The 14,697-nt window shown below is 50.5% G+C and overlaps 1 protein-coding gene across 3 annotated transcripts in view; it reads left to right on the forward strand.

The window, feature by feature from the left end:
- Positions 1 to 14,697, forward strand: part of Arhgef7 (Rho guanine nucleotide exchange factor 7) — a 72,735-nt gene that overhangs the window by 17,331 nt on the left and 40,707 nt on the right. For all 3 annotated transcript variants that reach the window (XM_010619963.3, XM_010619965.3, XM_033760976.1), the window contains exons 2-4: positions 166 to 250; positions 1,534 to 1,664; positions 7,305 to 7,506. In XM_010619963.3, the coding sequence (XP_010618265.1) occupies positions 166 to 250; positions 1,534 to 1,664; positions 7,305 to 7,506 (418 nt within the window). The remainder of the gene's footprint in view (positions 1 to 165; positions 251 to 1,533; positions 1,665 to 7,304; positions 7,507 to 14,697) is intronic.

Below are 14,697 nucleotides of genomic sequence, written 5' to 3' on the forward strand. Positions count from 1 at the left end.
TGACTGGAAGACCCTGCTGGGCTGAGCCTTCTGGAGGAGCCTGCGCCGCACACCCTGCTGCCCCGCAGTGCTGACCAGGGATCCACACTGCCCCTCAGCCTCTGGGGCTCTGTCTTACACATGGTGTGAGACTTGGCACTAATTTTGCTTAATTTTCCCTTTCAGACGTTTGATGCAAATGACTTATATCAGGGGCAGAACTTTAACAAGGTCCTCAGTTCCTTAGTGACTCTAAACAAAGTGACAGCAGGTAAGACTCTTCTGTTGCATTTGGGGTGTGGGGGCTGAAGCCTTTGGTGTTTGGTTCTCAAGGCCCTGATGAGCTGAGCTGTGGAGATGGTCTGCTGCTGCCTGTTCCGTTACCCCTCATGCTGTGCTCTGGCCGTGAGGAATGGGCCGTGGCCCTTCGTGCCCAAGTCCTCTCCTGTGGCAGAGGGTTGGCAGAGTGGACTTCCCATGCCGGCCGGCCTATGCTGCTCCGGTCACTGGTGGCTGAGCCCTGGGGGTGGCCTTGGCTGGCCTCTCAGCCAGGGCCTGTTGGAGCAGCAGGGCAGGCTAGGCCAGGCTGCCTCACAGCCGACTGCAGGAAATGCCCTCCGTGATGGGCCTTGTCCTGGGGTAACCTCAGGTGTCAAAAGAGTGGAGACCACTGTGTGGCACTCACCGCTGGCCCTGCACAAGACTTTAGAAGTGATGGCACCTTTGAACTGTGACAGCTGAGGTGGCCAGCTTGTTCCTGACAGGGACTCACTGGCAGCAGTATGTAGGCAGGAGTGGAAGGGACACCCGAGCTCCTCTACTGCCTGCCCTGGGAGCCCCCTGCGGGGATGAGGACCTCGTGTTGCCACACAGAGTGTGCCAAGAGCTGCTATGACTCTGAGTTTTCCTGTGATGTCTTCAGACTTCAGAATTCAACAGCTAATGTTGAGTTTTATAGCCACCACACAGGACAGTGAAAACAGGTGTGCCGGAAGGGGGCCCGGAGACCGTCAGCCTTATGGAAGCCCGCTGTGCCACATGCTCTCCAGCCGTGGCTTCCTCAGGAAAGGACTCCTGGCCTGACCTTTCCTTCTCTGAGTGGAATCACAAATAAGCAGTGGGCTGCTGGACCTTGCTTAGTGGTTGGCGGGAGTCTGGGGCGTGGAGCCGAGCCTGGGCCTGCCCGATGTGGGGAAAACACTCACAATTCTGCTTGGAAGGCGGGCAAGGGCACGCACCTGGTCTTAGAGGAGCAGACGTGTGGTGCCGTTCTCTGCTCTGTAGCTGGAAGACAGGCTTGTTTTTCGAGGTGAAGAGAAGTATTAAAAACGGTCTCAAAGCGTTCCACAAACTCTTGAAAAGTGACACTAGAGAAGAACTGATAAGTAGTCGTCTCCAGATGACTTCTGGAGAGGTGGTTGGGGAATGGATGCCAGGTGTTCACGGGGCAAACAGAATCTGCTTTGTGCCTGTGTCAGTGGCTGGCTTTGAGGGCCCTGCTGGCGGGTGTGCGTGTGGGCGCCTCGAGGATCTCTGTGTGCTCCTTCTCCGCAGACATAGGCCTGGGAAGTGACTCCGTGTGCGCCCGACCCTCCTCGCACCGCATCAAGTCCTTCGACTCCCTGGGATCCCAGTCTTCACACAGTCGGACTTCAAGATTATTCCAGGGCCAGTACCGGAGTTTGGTAAGTGGGAGAACTCAAGTGCATGTGAGGACAGAGTGGCTGTGTGGGAGAAGGCGCGTCTGCCCACAGCGTCCGGTGGTGGTGTTGGCTCTTTCCCGGCGCCTCCGGGTCTGTGCGAGTGACTGCTTTCAGGGCGCTTGCTTACTGGGTGTGTGAAGGCACAGCGCTCATGTAGAGAGATGGGATCCTTAACACCCCTCTTTGGCATGCTGGTTTCTTATCTGCTGTGTACAAATATACAGAAACAGGGTAAGAAATCTGTGTGTAGAAGTCCTTAGCTATACAGAGAAAGAGATGGTTAGAGCTGAAGACTCAGAGAGTGGCTTTTTTCTCTCCCTAAAAGCATGCCTTCACAGCTTTCCTAAGACAACAGGCAGTGCCCAGTGGGGAGCCCCGCCACGGCTGCTCAGGATGGAAGGGAGGATAGCGGGCGGGTGTCCTGGAAGGAGAACCCGCTCGGAAGTGCTCAGAGCGAGTGAGGCTGGGGACATCAGGGATGGGTCACATGCAGAACTGGACACCAGCACCCGAGACTCCCCAGCTCCTGCTGCCCCTGGCAAGCAGTAACCTCTCCATTGCTGGCCGGGCCTGGCAGTCATCTGTTGGAGCCTGGCTTCCCATGGGGGTCTCCCTGGAGACAGAGTAATTTGCTGCGAGAGTCTAAGGAGAGCCTGCTTCTGCGAGAGACTGCAGGGGCCCATGGCCATCCTTCTGCTCTAGTCCGCTGAGGTTTCTTCATTGTGAAAGCAGAACATTACTTGGGGAGAGTAGTTTACTCCCTGAGAGCAGCATTAAAAGCAGGAACGGCTTGGAAGGGAGAGTTGTCCCTGCCCTCGGGTTCTCAAGTGAGGCTGACTCCTGTTGCTCCTTGCCTGAGCATGCATAGGACAGCTTTGTCTGCCGCCCTGCTGCCCATCCATGCTCGGTGAGTCGCCATGGCCTCTGCCCTGCAGTCCTCACAGGCCCTACGGGTCCAGGTGTCGCCCTCCCCGTTTGGAGGACTTGATGCCAGCAGAGGTCACACAGTAACGTGTGAGACTGAGGAGAAGCACTCCCAGCACCCGGGACCCAGTGTGTGTGAAGTGTGTGAGGGAGCGCTAAGAGAAGCAGCACACCCACCCGTCACCGCGGCATTGGGAGGGATGGGCTGCAGGTGTCTAACCTCGAGTGAGATAAAGTTAAATGTAGGTGGGTAAGGGACAGTGCTGAAGTCGTAATGAGAGAGGTTGACTGTGGACGAGCTGGAAGCATGGTGAGTGCACTAATGTGGGCTTGCACTCTTGCTGTGGGGGTCCTTCCCGGCTGCCTGGAGCGAGGTGACCTCCCCTTCAAGGACTCCGCCTGCCTTGGCACAGTGGGGCCGTCAGGATGGTGTCTTTGCCCTGTGAGGAGGTTTCCTGGCTGAAATGTAGTCTGCAGTGAAGCAGGAATGGCCGTGTGTGTGTCAGGCCTGGGCACTGGGTGTGCAGAGGACCCTGCTGTCTACTTTTCTCCTGTGAGGGACCGAAGCTAACTCCTGTGGCTCCTGTGGTTGTTGGTTATCATTTCAGGGCCTCTTAGCACTGCACCTGTAGGCTTTGTGCCGCTGCAGTGGAGAGGGTCTGGCCACTGCTGCTCCCGCAGATGCCCAAGCTGTCTCCCTGTCAGCCAGGCGCTATTGCGTTTGGGACATAGGACCACACCAGTATTGCTAGCGGAACCCTGTCTCACCCCGTGACTTTTCCTTTCCTAACAGTGTTCTCTGGGGTGCGCAGTCATCTTTTTCTTTAGCTTCTGTGTCCCATTTGCGGATGGCAGCTCTGGTCAGAGGCTATCTTCTTGCACACGGGCACATTAGGGCTTTTCTCATCCAGCCCCCACGCCCCGGGGAGGGCAGGCTCACTGAACAGTGCTCCTGCTGGGCTCGCCCCTTCCCCTCTGACGTGTGAGCTGCATGCTGCTTCTCCACACCTTCTTTGTTCTCTGTGTTTCACCTGTTTTGAAGCAGCACATTTTTCCGTAATTAAATATTTTGGGATCCTGCATATCCACAAGGTGTTTTCTTTATCCTGATGTTGAAATTTTTATTGCCTTCAGTTTTCAGGAGCCTAATTACTAGATAGGATGCCACCTGGCTGAATGTCTACATTTATCCTCCGGGTTCATTTGGGGTCCAGAGTCTAAATATGTGTCTTTGCTGAATCTGAGGCATCATCAGCGCCTCTCTACTGCCCACAGCTTTGATGCCACGGGAGACCCCTTGTCCCACAGGGTCCTTCCGTTAGGGAGGGTTCTCCCGTCTGTTTTTTCTCTGTTGTTGAGTTTAAGTAATATTATGATTTCCATTTTTTTTAAAGAATAGGAAAGATTTATTGAGAAATAGTTCCTGAAAGACAGGAGGGATCCTGGAAGTGGGTTGACACCAAGTCCAATTGTGGGGAGTAAGTTATACAACAAAGTCACAATGCGCGGGTATAACGTGTCAAACTATAATCAATCCATAGGATTACAAGTGTAGCCACTTAGCTAATGATCCAGTAGGGAAACGGGTCGTATAGCAAGGGTGCCTGGAAAGAAAAAAGGCATTTGGGAAGGGAGGGTCCAGATGCTCACCCACCTGGGCGGCTGACACCTGCCTGGACTCCCTGGGCCAGGGGCTTCTCATTTCCGTGTCTTGCAGATGCCCTCCTCCCAGCCGGCAGGCTGGCTGGTGCATCTCTGTTCGAGCCCCGCCCTTCTTCAGGTGCACCTCCAGCTGCGATCCTGATGTCTCTGTTTTTCTGCTGACTTCTTTGAGAGCTGGTACATTGATTTCTGTCTAATTTAGCTGCCTGTAATAAACGACACCCTTGTCTTGTTCCTCATTTTAGGGGGAATGTTTTTACTTTTCCCCATTTGTGTGATACTGGCATTTGGTTTGTCATATGTAGCTTTTACCATATTCAGGTAAGGCCCTTCTGTACCTGTTTTCTTCAGGTTTTTATCATGAAGGGGTGTTGAATTTTTTCGAAAGCCTTTTCTGCATCTATGATGTGATCATTTGGTATTTGACCTTGGTTCTCTTTGTGTGATGCACTACATTTATTGCCTTCCGAATGTTGAACCACACTTTTATTTCTGGGATGAAGCTGCTTTGATCATGGCGTATGATCTTCCTGATGATGTGTTGCATCCTATTTGCTAATATTGTAAGGATTTTTGCATCTATGTCCATTAAGGAGATTGGCCTATAGTTTTTTCAGTTGGGTCTTTTTCAGCTTGGGGATCACAGTGATGCTGGCTTTCGTAAGTGAATTTGGGAGCACTCTGTCTCTTTCATTTTGAAGAGCTTGAGAAGAACTGCTAATACAACACCCTAAATTCAGCAGTGAATCCTTCACTTCCTGGGCTGATTTTAGTTGGTAGATTCTTTATTACCATGTCAATTTCTGACCAGGTCTGCAAAGTGCATTTTCCTTAAATTTGAAATGAACTTCAGGATTCAGTCAGTTGTTTTTTTGTTGTGGTATAGATGGAAGCCGAGACCTCACACATGCTCCACAAGCGTGTGTGCTCCCCTGAGCAGCATCCTCAGCCCGTTTTTTTTTTGCTTTTGTTATCGGGGATAGAACCTGGGACCTAGCACTTGCGAGGCAGGTGGCGGCACCACTGAGCTACGTCCCCATCCCTCTCTTTTTCTTTTTTGAGACAGGGTCTTACTGTGCAGTTCAGGCTGATCTTGAACTCATGTAGTCCAGGCTGGCCTCAGAATCACAGCTGTTACTGGCCACTTAGGCTTACATGCTCACGATTGTTTGCTCACTGCTCACTGAATCTAGGGAGGCCATAAGTTTTGGTAAACTTGTTAAAGTAAGCTCTGAGGAGATAGAGGGGCCCAGCCATCCTGCCACATGCAGGTGGGCAAGGGTCTTCCACACCGAGAAAGGGGACGAGGGAGTACAGAGAGAGTGCAGGGCCCCACTGGCCCCAGCCATCTTCAGCTCGTTGTCCCCTTTCCAGTGGGAAAGGAACGAGTCAGGGCCGGGCAGCCACTGTATATTCTACCCACTTCAGCTGGACTGAGGCCCTGAGGCCATGCTTGGAGAAGTTGCTTACCTCTAAAAGGAAAGAAATTTCATTTTTAAAGTTCCACAGCAATCCTCCTGTAACTGGCACTGCAAAATGGAACTCAAGAAGTTAGCTGGGTGTGGTAGCACACACCTATAATCATAGCATTCTGGAGACTGAGGCAGGAGGATTGCAGTCAGTTTGAGCTACATAGTAAGTTCAAGACCAGCATAAGTTCCGCCAAGGTTTTCTACTCCTCCTTTTGTCTGTTTCAAGGGAATTTGTCACTGCTGTTTGAAGATGGCTGGCTCCTTAAGCTCTTTCTCTGGTGACTCCTGCATCAGCCTCCCTCCGTCTCGGTGCTGTGTTGCTTGGTTGTTGGAATCCCTTGTTCCAGCTGTGGTTGTCCTGCTTATGGGCACGTTTCCATCGTGTCCCGGACACCTCAGAGACAGTGTCAGAGCAGCTGGGTCCTCTGGCCTCTGGCCCTCTGCCCCTGTTAGCCAGAGCCCTGTGTGTCCCCTGGCCTCTGGCCTCTGGCCTCTGGTTATGCACTCATGGCCTGGCAGTGCAGCTGGTCCTGCTGGGATGGGACGATGTGGGGCTGCCTGTGGAGCGGGGCTGAGGAGAGCCGTCTGACCTGCAGCTGTGGGAGGAGGGTGGCAGGAGAACAGGACTCCCTGCCCGCTTTGCTGAATTTGCTGGTGTGGGCAGAGCACTGGCACCTTGGGGCTGCGATCTGGGTGGGCAGACTCACTGCCAGGGACTGGGGCGTAGGGGACTGGTGTGGTGCGAGGGCCTGGCTCCCTGAGGCCCTGCTGGGCTGCGCCTTCCCACTCTGTGGCAGTGACCTAGGGCAGTCTCACCGAGACGGGCCTGGTTGGGTTGGAAGAGAACGAGTGGCCTGCAGGCTCCTCCTGCCCCAGACCAGAGTGTGCAGCTCCAGGTGAGAATGGCCGGTTCTTGGTGTCACTGTGACAAAGGCCAGTGGGTTCGGCCACACCCAGGATTGGCGGAGGCTTGACAAAACGGGACTCCTTGATTCTGGCAGTGGGCATTTCTTAGTGTCAATTTGCAGACTTTTTTGGAGGTGACTTAAAAAATATGTGTTAAAACCTGAACTGTGATGTCTGTGTCCTCCGACCAGAGCGTAAACTCTAGGGCCTATTTCTACTTCAGAGAGCATTTTTAGGATTTGTTTTGTTTTGTTTTTTGGCACCAGGGATCAAACTCAGGCCCTTGTGCTTGCAAGGCAGGCAGCGGAACCACTGAGCTAAATCCCCAGCTGTGCAAGCATTTTTAATGTGGCCTTGTTCGTCAAGATAAGAAAAGCACTTTAACTTATAGAACATGCTAGACATGACCTGAACATCGCTAACGGAGGACGGGTTGAATGATGGCACAGTCCAGAGCCTTGCGTGTGGTGGAGGAGCGTGTATGTGGATCCTCTGAGTGTATGTGAGCAGGCGCGTGGGGACAGACAGGAATTGGAGCAACCCGGCCGGAGCCAGTGTTTGGCTGCTTTTACGCAGTGGTGGCCCATGAGCTGGTGCTTTACAAGCAGTGGGCTGAGCTGATGTCACTCTCTCCCACCCCTCCCCACCTGTCTCTTAGGACATGACCGATAGCAGCAACAATCAGCTGGTCGTGAGAGCGAAGTTCAGCTTCCAACAAACCAACGAAGATGAGCTGTCCTTTTCAAAGGGTGACGTCATCCACGTCACGCGTGTGGAGGAAGGAGGCTGGTGGGAGGGTACGCACAACGGCAGGACCGGCTGGTTCCCCAGCAACTACGTGCGCGAGGTCAAGCCAAGTGGTGAGTGGCCGGGCCGCATGTGGGCCCTGCCCATTGCTGCTCTGGGGAGCAGGAGTGGGATGGGGCTGGCGCTTACCCTTCCCTTATTGGGGTGTGGTAAAGGGCTCTCCTCTTACACACCGGCTTTGCGCTTTGTCCTGACATTCTGCTGATAGAAAGGGAAACATCTCAGACCTGTCAAGTTTGTTGTTGTTGTTCTGTGTTTTAACTGAGGCAGGATTGCTATGTTCCCTAGGCTGGTCTTGAACTCTTGAACTCTTGGGCTCAGGTGCACCCGTGCCGCAATCTCCTGGGTAGTTGGGGACACTGGTGCCAATGCCACACCTAGCCTTCCTTTTTATTATTGCACTTTCACGTTATCCTTTTTTCAGGGCCAGCACCAGGGGTGGAATTTGTAAGTTGTAGGCTGTGTTTAAGTCTCGTTAATGCAGGTACTTTTGCCAGTCGTGTGCAGGTAGGTGATTTCCACTACTTTTTGGTACCAGTAATCGTGTTTAAATGCATCTCTTTCCTGTGCTTCTGTGACTGACACTGGCTTACTGCCTGTTCAGGACTGGCCTGTGGGTAGCCAGTGCGGTTTTGCAAGGGGTTATGCACTGTAGTGGCCTTTATCTTGTTTTCAGAATTGGATGCGCTCTCTGAAGCTTGTGGTTTGGCCTTTGTCACCTGGCTGTCGCTGTGAAAGTTGTGTCAGGCTGGTGACTCGTGTGCTCGCTGCAGTCTCTCCCCAGGACACAGGACTGTCTGTGGTGCTGACGTGTGTGTTGCTTGGCCATGCTGCGGTGCTGGATCAGCAGTGTGAACTGAGGAGAAGACTGCTAGTTCTGTGAGTGCCGCCGAGCAGTTCTTGCCTTGGAGGGGCCTGTGGCAGATTGCCTGTTGGCGGTGTGTGTGTGCCTCTTGTCTTTGCAGTAGGCTTGGGTATAGGTGCTTTTGTGAGATGCAAAGGAAGTGAGATTCCAGAAACAAGGGCTGTGGGTGAGTAGAGAGCGGGCTGGGGTGCAGTGGGGTGAGCTTCGCTCCGAGCCGTCCGCGCACCACTGCTGTCAGAAGCGGGTGTGTGACAAATGCCGCTGATTCCACCTGGCAAGTGATGTGCACTTCGGAGACAGCTGTAGATGGGGTGTGGATGGAGCCTCCCCAGGGCTGCTGCGCTGTGTTCTGGATGGAGCCACGTGCACCTCAGTGCCTACAGTGTGGGTGCTCCCTGGATGGTAATGCTGCTTTGTATTTTTTAAGGCAGTGAGAACAAAAGGTTTATAGATATAATTATGACCATTTTGAATCAAAAGTATCTTCTGTGTACTGGTCTCAGAAGGTAAGTAATTCACCACGGCAGCAAGCAGCTCTGAGTGCTTTGGTGTTGGACTTTTAGGAACAGCACATACCTGTTCTCTTTGTAATCATGATAAAACATTTATAAGGTAACCTCCCCACTTTGAACATTCTGAAATGTTTATTCTGTAGCATTAAGTCCACCCACTTTGTTGGGTAACCATCACCACCACTCTTTCAGGTCATTCTCATTTTCCTAGTCTGAAGCTCCAGGCCAGGAAACACTGACTCCCTGTTCCCCTCCCCAGGCCCTAATCCCATGAATCCACGGACTGAGTAACCCATGTAAGGGAAATTACCATTTTTGTATTTTTGACAGCCTTACTTCACTGAGCACGACTGCTCAGGGCCGTCCAGGTGGCAGCCTGTGTCCGGATGTCCTCCTTTGGTGGGGCTCGGTGATGATCTCATGTAGGTGCCATGTTGTTTGCCCACCCGTGGACTCCCAGGCGGCCTCCAGGTTCTGCTTTTACATCTGTTCAGGATAGACTCCCTGACTTACAAAGGGTGATGCCTGGACAGACTTGCTAAGTTTTCACATCCTGAGTCCAAAGTGTATGTAGTGGCCCTACCCTGTCACCATCACAGCTTGGCCTAGCCTGCTAAACACACTCATACAGCTACTCTGGGCTGCAGCTGGGCATCATGAGAATGTTGCATTGCACATTGCTAGCCTGGGAAGAGATTGGTAGTCTTCAAGTATGGTTCCTGTGAATGTCTGGCTTTTGTACCAGTGCGACTTTGAGAAAGGCTGTCTACATATACCCAGGGATGGTATTTCTGGATCAGATTATGATTGTATGCTTAATTTTTGAGGAACTACCGTTCTGTTTTCCATAGGTGCCACTATACAGTCCCATCAGCAACATGCAAGATTTCAGTTTTTCCCCATCCTCACCATCTTAGTTTTTCTTGATTGTAGCCATTCTGTGGGTGTGATCATTAATTGTGATCTCTCAGCTTGCCTTGAGTATGGACTTCCTGGCAGATCAGTAAGCTCTGGGTGTGTCCATGGGTGATTGACATGCCCAAACTGAGGGAAGGAAGGATCCACCCACCTCAGATGTGGGGGCATAGTTGGTTCATAGCCTGGATGGCATAAAAAGGGGAAGAAGAAGGAAGCCCGCCCTTTGGGTGGAGGAGCTGCGGTCCTCACCGTTGACTCTGGGTGTCAGTCTCCAGTGCAGACTCTTAAGTCTTCCACTGTGGACTGTTGGCTTTCTAGCACATACTCGACATCGCTGACTACACTGACCTTCCAGGTCTTCAGCCTTTTACTGTACTGGATTCTCTAGCTCTCCAGGTGCAGATGGCCAGTTTGGACTTTTCTGCCTCTGAATCTGAGGGCAGCTCTTACAACTCCTCCCCTGCTAATCCTGTAACCTACCAAGTAAGTCTGCTGTATAATTAATCATATATTTTATATTGACTGTGTTGCTCTAGTGAACTCTAAAACATTTTGGTGTCTAGCGTAGGAGGGGTTTGGAAAGGTTTGGAGATGCAGGCTGGAGAAGCAGTCCTCGAATGCTATAAGCCAAACTTGATGGGAGAAATTCTGATCAAAGCTCAGAAGATCAGAATGCTGTTAGAAATATAGACTATCAGTACCAGGCTCAGGTGGTTTCAGTGGGATATAAGTACTCCATTGACAGTTGGGCTAAGAGGCCTTGTGTGTATGCTTTGGCCCAAAACTTGTCTGCAGTTTGCTCATGTCCTAAGATGAGATTGAAATTAAGGGTAGTAGACTAATCTGACAGAGGAAATTTCAAGGCAGCCCAGCATTTGGGCTGTAGCATGGACCCTTCTGGCAGCTTTTAGTCGGTTTTATACAGAAAGTCAGGAGCAAGAAGCTCATTTGAAAAGTTTTCAGTTTGGCCAGAAAGGAAATATCTACAAAGGTAGTGCCTTGGAGAGTGGGGTTGCTAGAAAGATTTAAAAGAAGCCAATAACTTGACATCAGGACAATGCCTTGAAGTCATCCTGGAAACCAACAAGACCCTACACTTACCTAGGCTCGGAGGTTCAAAAGCGAATGACTTTGCTTTGAGAAGGGAGCCCCCAGGGCACTCTGCTCTAGAAGGACTGCATAGGGAATTGATTCCCCAGGATTTGGTTCATAGCTGTGGAGGCACTTTGGAGGCCAGTGTAGCCATGATTCAAGGGGGCCCAACTACTCCTTAAGCTGACAGCAGACCTTGGCATCAGGTGCTGATTTTATGGGAATGCAGAATGTATGAGTTGTGGTGTCATGGAGGCTTCCACCCAGATTTCAGAAGAAGACCTAGGAGGCTAGGGAGTGTACCCTCAGAGACCAGTGTGTGTAGCCGTTGAGAGTGTGGCTGAAAGTGCAGTGGAGACCCCAGGAACTTGGGAGTCACCAAGAATGTGACACATCTGAGGTAAGTCACAGGCAGTGAGTAGACCTGTCCCAAGGAAGAAGCCATGAGGGTTCCAACTGGTAGGGCCATAAGGGTGGGGCCTCAAAAGGCATTTGGAGTTTATATGTTTGCCTCAGGTGCTAGACACAGAGCTATAGGATTTAATCCTTTATCTTCTATATCGTTTCTTGGTTTGCCCTGCTGGGTTTCAGCCTTGCTTTGGTCCCATTGGTTTCTGTTCCTTTATTCCTCCATTTTGGCATGGGAATGTTTACCCCATGCCATTGTATGTTGGAAGCACGTAATTTTCTTTTTTACTTTTTACAGGGGCTCACAGCTAAGAGTGGCCTTGAGTCTCACGAGACTTGGTCCTTAGACTTTTCAGCACTGCTGGAATTGTAACACTTTGGTGACTCTTAAAGTGGATGGAATGCAATTTGCATAAAGAGTTGCTCTCAAGTCCTTTGCAGGCCAGAGGTGGAATGTTATGGTTCAGATCAGAACTGGCCCCAGTGCCTCATGTGTTTGGGAGGTGACTGGACCATGGGTCAGAGCTGGCTGCTGTGTTGAGGCGGGGCCTGGGGGAAGAGGCAGTCACAGGGGAAGTTGTTAATAATATAAAAAAGCAGTACTTTTCATTTCTATCATAAAATCAACTTAGCTAAGATTTTTTTTTTGGCTGCTTATCACATTGTAGTTACTGTATGGAGTTAGTTTTTTTGTTTGTTTGTTTTTTGTTTTAATCTGTGACCTCTGGCTTCGCCATAGCCTCAAAAGATGAATATTGATGAGACTGTAGGGGAGTAGAAAGCAAATAAATGAGAGCCTTTCAGAAACCTCCCTCTCATGTACAGCCGGGAAAGTGACCCTGGGTCAGGCTGTGGGACAGCAGCAGGGACTCGCCCGGGCCACAGGAGGAGCAGGCTGGGCCAGGGGAGGCAAGCGCTTCCATCACTGGCCTGGCAGGAGGGGCAAGTGGCATGCCCTGGGGTGGAGCCTGCCCTGTGGCTCTGCGGTGCCTGTGTAGGCTTCTTAGGTAAATGTGGGATCTCCTCCCTTTGGATTGCTGTAAGAGGAGTGGTTTTCTCTTTTCAGGTGCTTTTCCCTGTGGATTATCCACACAGGAAAATCTTGAAGTTAGGTTTGAGGCTGTCAGAGACCTTCTGTGATGACTCCAGGGCATGGTTTAGAGTAAGCCTCACTGGCCTTGCTGTTGTCCTTCTGTTACCTGCAGAGACACGAGTGTGTGACCGGTGCATGGCTGCGGTCCCCACTGGGGCTTGAAGGCTGAGGGCGGCTGCATGTGCCTGCGCTTGCGCCTGTTCTGAGTGCCGCCCGGCTCTATGGGCCTTTGTGGCACTGTCTGAGGCCCGTGGTTGTGTCTGGGTACAGCTCATTGTAAGGCTCTTGGCCAGTGTGTGCGGGCTGCGTGTCATCCTCTGCACAGAAGAGATGGAACAAAAAGGTGCTCTTTGTGGAGAGCCATGCTGAATTCCTAGTTTTGTACCTAAAACCGAGACCTAAGTCAGAAAGATTTGTTTGGAATTTTTTTTTCATTTTTTTAAGTAAAAGAAGCAGTACCATATTTGCTCGTGTTCGTGAACAGCAGTGCTGAATATTCTTTTTCTGGCGTAATGTGCTTTGGGAGTAGCTTCCTGCGGGTGGTGTCCTACTCTTCCCTGAAGGTGGTGCAGGGAGTCGGGCAGCTGAGGCTGAGCGGAGTGTGCAGAAACGTTTCTTAGCGGGCTGTGTTGGGGTCGGCAAGGGTATAGCCCTAGGGTCACCGTTCCTTCTCAGAATCACGTTTGTCAGTAGTTATGTGCCTTTCTGCTGTTGGGATAGACTTTAAGCCTTGCAGCTTGTGGTGTAAATTAGTATTTCGTTTTCTGAAAACAAGTTAGGGTTAGGTTTGAGGCAGCCCTATAACTGGTGATGTTAGAATCACTTCTTCCCCTCAGTTGAGGGTTTCTTTTTCTTCTGTTACTTTTTTGGTTTGATTTACAAGTATTCTTACTATGCAAACAAGAACTGAGAGCTACTGCTAAATACTTTTTTAGATTGCTTATCTCCTGGTAAATGCCCTAGACTCTCCGGTTAACCACTTCTGTCCTTCCAGGAAGTTTACTTACTCATGGATGGCCGCCCTCTAGTGGTCAGACTCAGAAATGTTCCTGTTTAGTTGCCCGGTTGTAATAGGACTTTATGCTCTGTATGATTTTTTTTGCTTGAAATAGCTCCACTTTGAAGACAGATATCTTACAAGATTCTGTATAAGAATCACCTATTAGCATCAGAAGTGCTGGTCTCTTATTCCCGACATTACAGCTTTATGAACACTGTGTGATCTGTAGTATTTATTTTCTGGGCACCGCTTTTGGATGTATAACCTCATGGATTCCTGTTGTGTACGCACAGAAATTTTTCTTGTTGCTGTCACTGCACTTCAGCAGAAGCCTTGGTAGTGTGGTCAGTGTGATGGGAGAAGCACTAGAGAGGGCGAGGGGCTGGAAGCAGGTGTTGAGGCCCATGGGCTTGCACCCCACTCTGCAGTACGTTCATTGCCCTCACTGGGTTCCATGTATGGACTGTTTCAGCTCTGTTGACCTTCGTTTTGCATTCTGGGAAGCTCATTACCTGTTGTGTGAGAAATGCGTTGATTTTAAGTGTTAATAAGGGCCTGACTGGCTTGCGATGATGACTCATAACCTCTGCTTGTGTGAACTCAAAAGGGGCCATCGCTTGCTGCTCCACAGGACTTTTTTATTTTTCTGACACAGGGTCTCACTGTGTAGCATGCTGGTCTTGAACTCTATGTAGCCCAAGCTGACCTTGAACCTGCAGTGATCCTCCTGCCTCAATGTCCTGAGTGCTGGGACTACAGACATGGACCACCACACTGCCTTGGTCTACAGATGTTTAATGAGCATTCACACCCCCACTTTCCTAAGGAACTGTGACAGTTCCTGTTTATTCTTTACAAAGCGTGTCAGCCTGCCTCAGACTTTGGGTGCAATTATTCATCTTGCTGTGAGTGAGCAGAATTCCATGTGACTGTAGTTTGGGAGACTGCTATGTTGATTATGCCCAAAGCTGCTTATAGAAGTGAGTCTGGCCAAAATCTATGTGCTGAGGTCGGAGTAACTTACCCCCAAATTCAGTTTCCACAAGTAAAACCTTCTGACTAGAAGGACAGTGTTCTAATTATAGCCATATATTTTGTCTATTCAGGTCCTCATTCGAGAATGTTTTGTCTTGTCCTTTACAAGCCTTGATTACATTAATTTCCATAGAAACTGCACAACTGTGTGTAGTCTTGTCCTTGCATGAAGCTTGCCTTTATCCCAGTTGATTGCCAATAACAATCAGTGGCTTGTACTGGCCAGCACTTTTGTTGATTGCACTGGTATTGGTCATCCTGGTGCCTGCTTTCTGACTCTTAGTTCTGTCTTAGTTTTTTTTTTTTTTTTTTTTTTTTTTT

The sequence above is a fragment of the Fukomys damarensis genome, unplaced genomic scaffold, assembly GCF_012274545.1.
Source record: "Fukomys damarensis isolate Sample0158 unplaced genomic scaffold, DMR_v1.0_HiC HiC_scaffold_6, whole genome shotgun sequence".
In the NCBI taxonomy this organism is placed as follows: domain Eukaryota; kingdom Metazoa; phylum Chordata; class Mammalia; order Rodentia; family Bathyergidae; genus Fukomys; species Fukomys damarensis.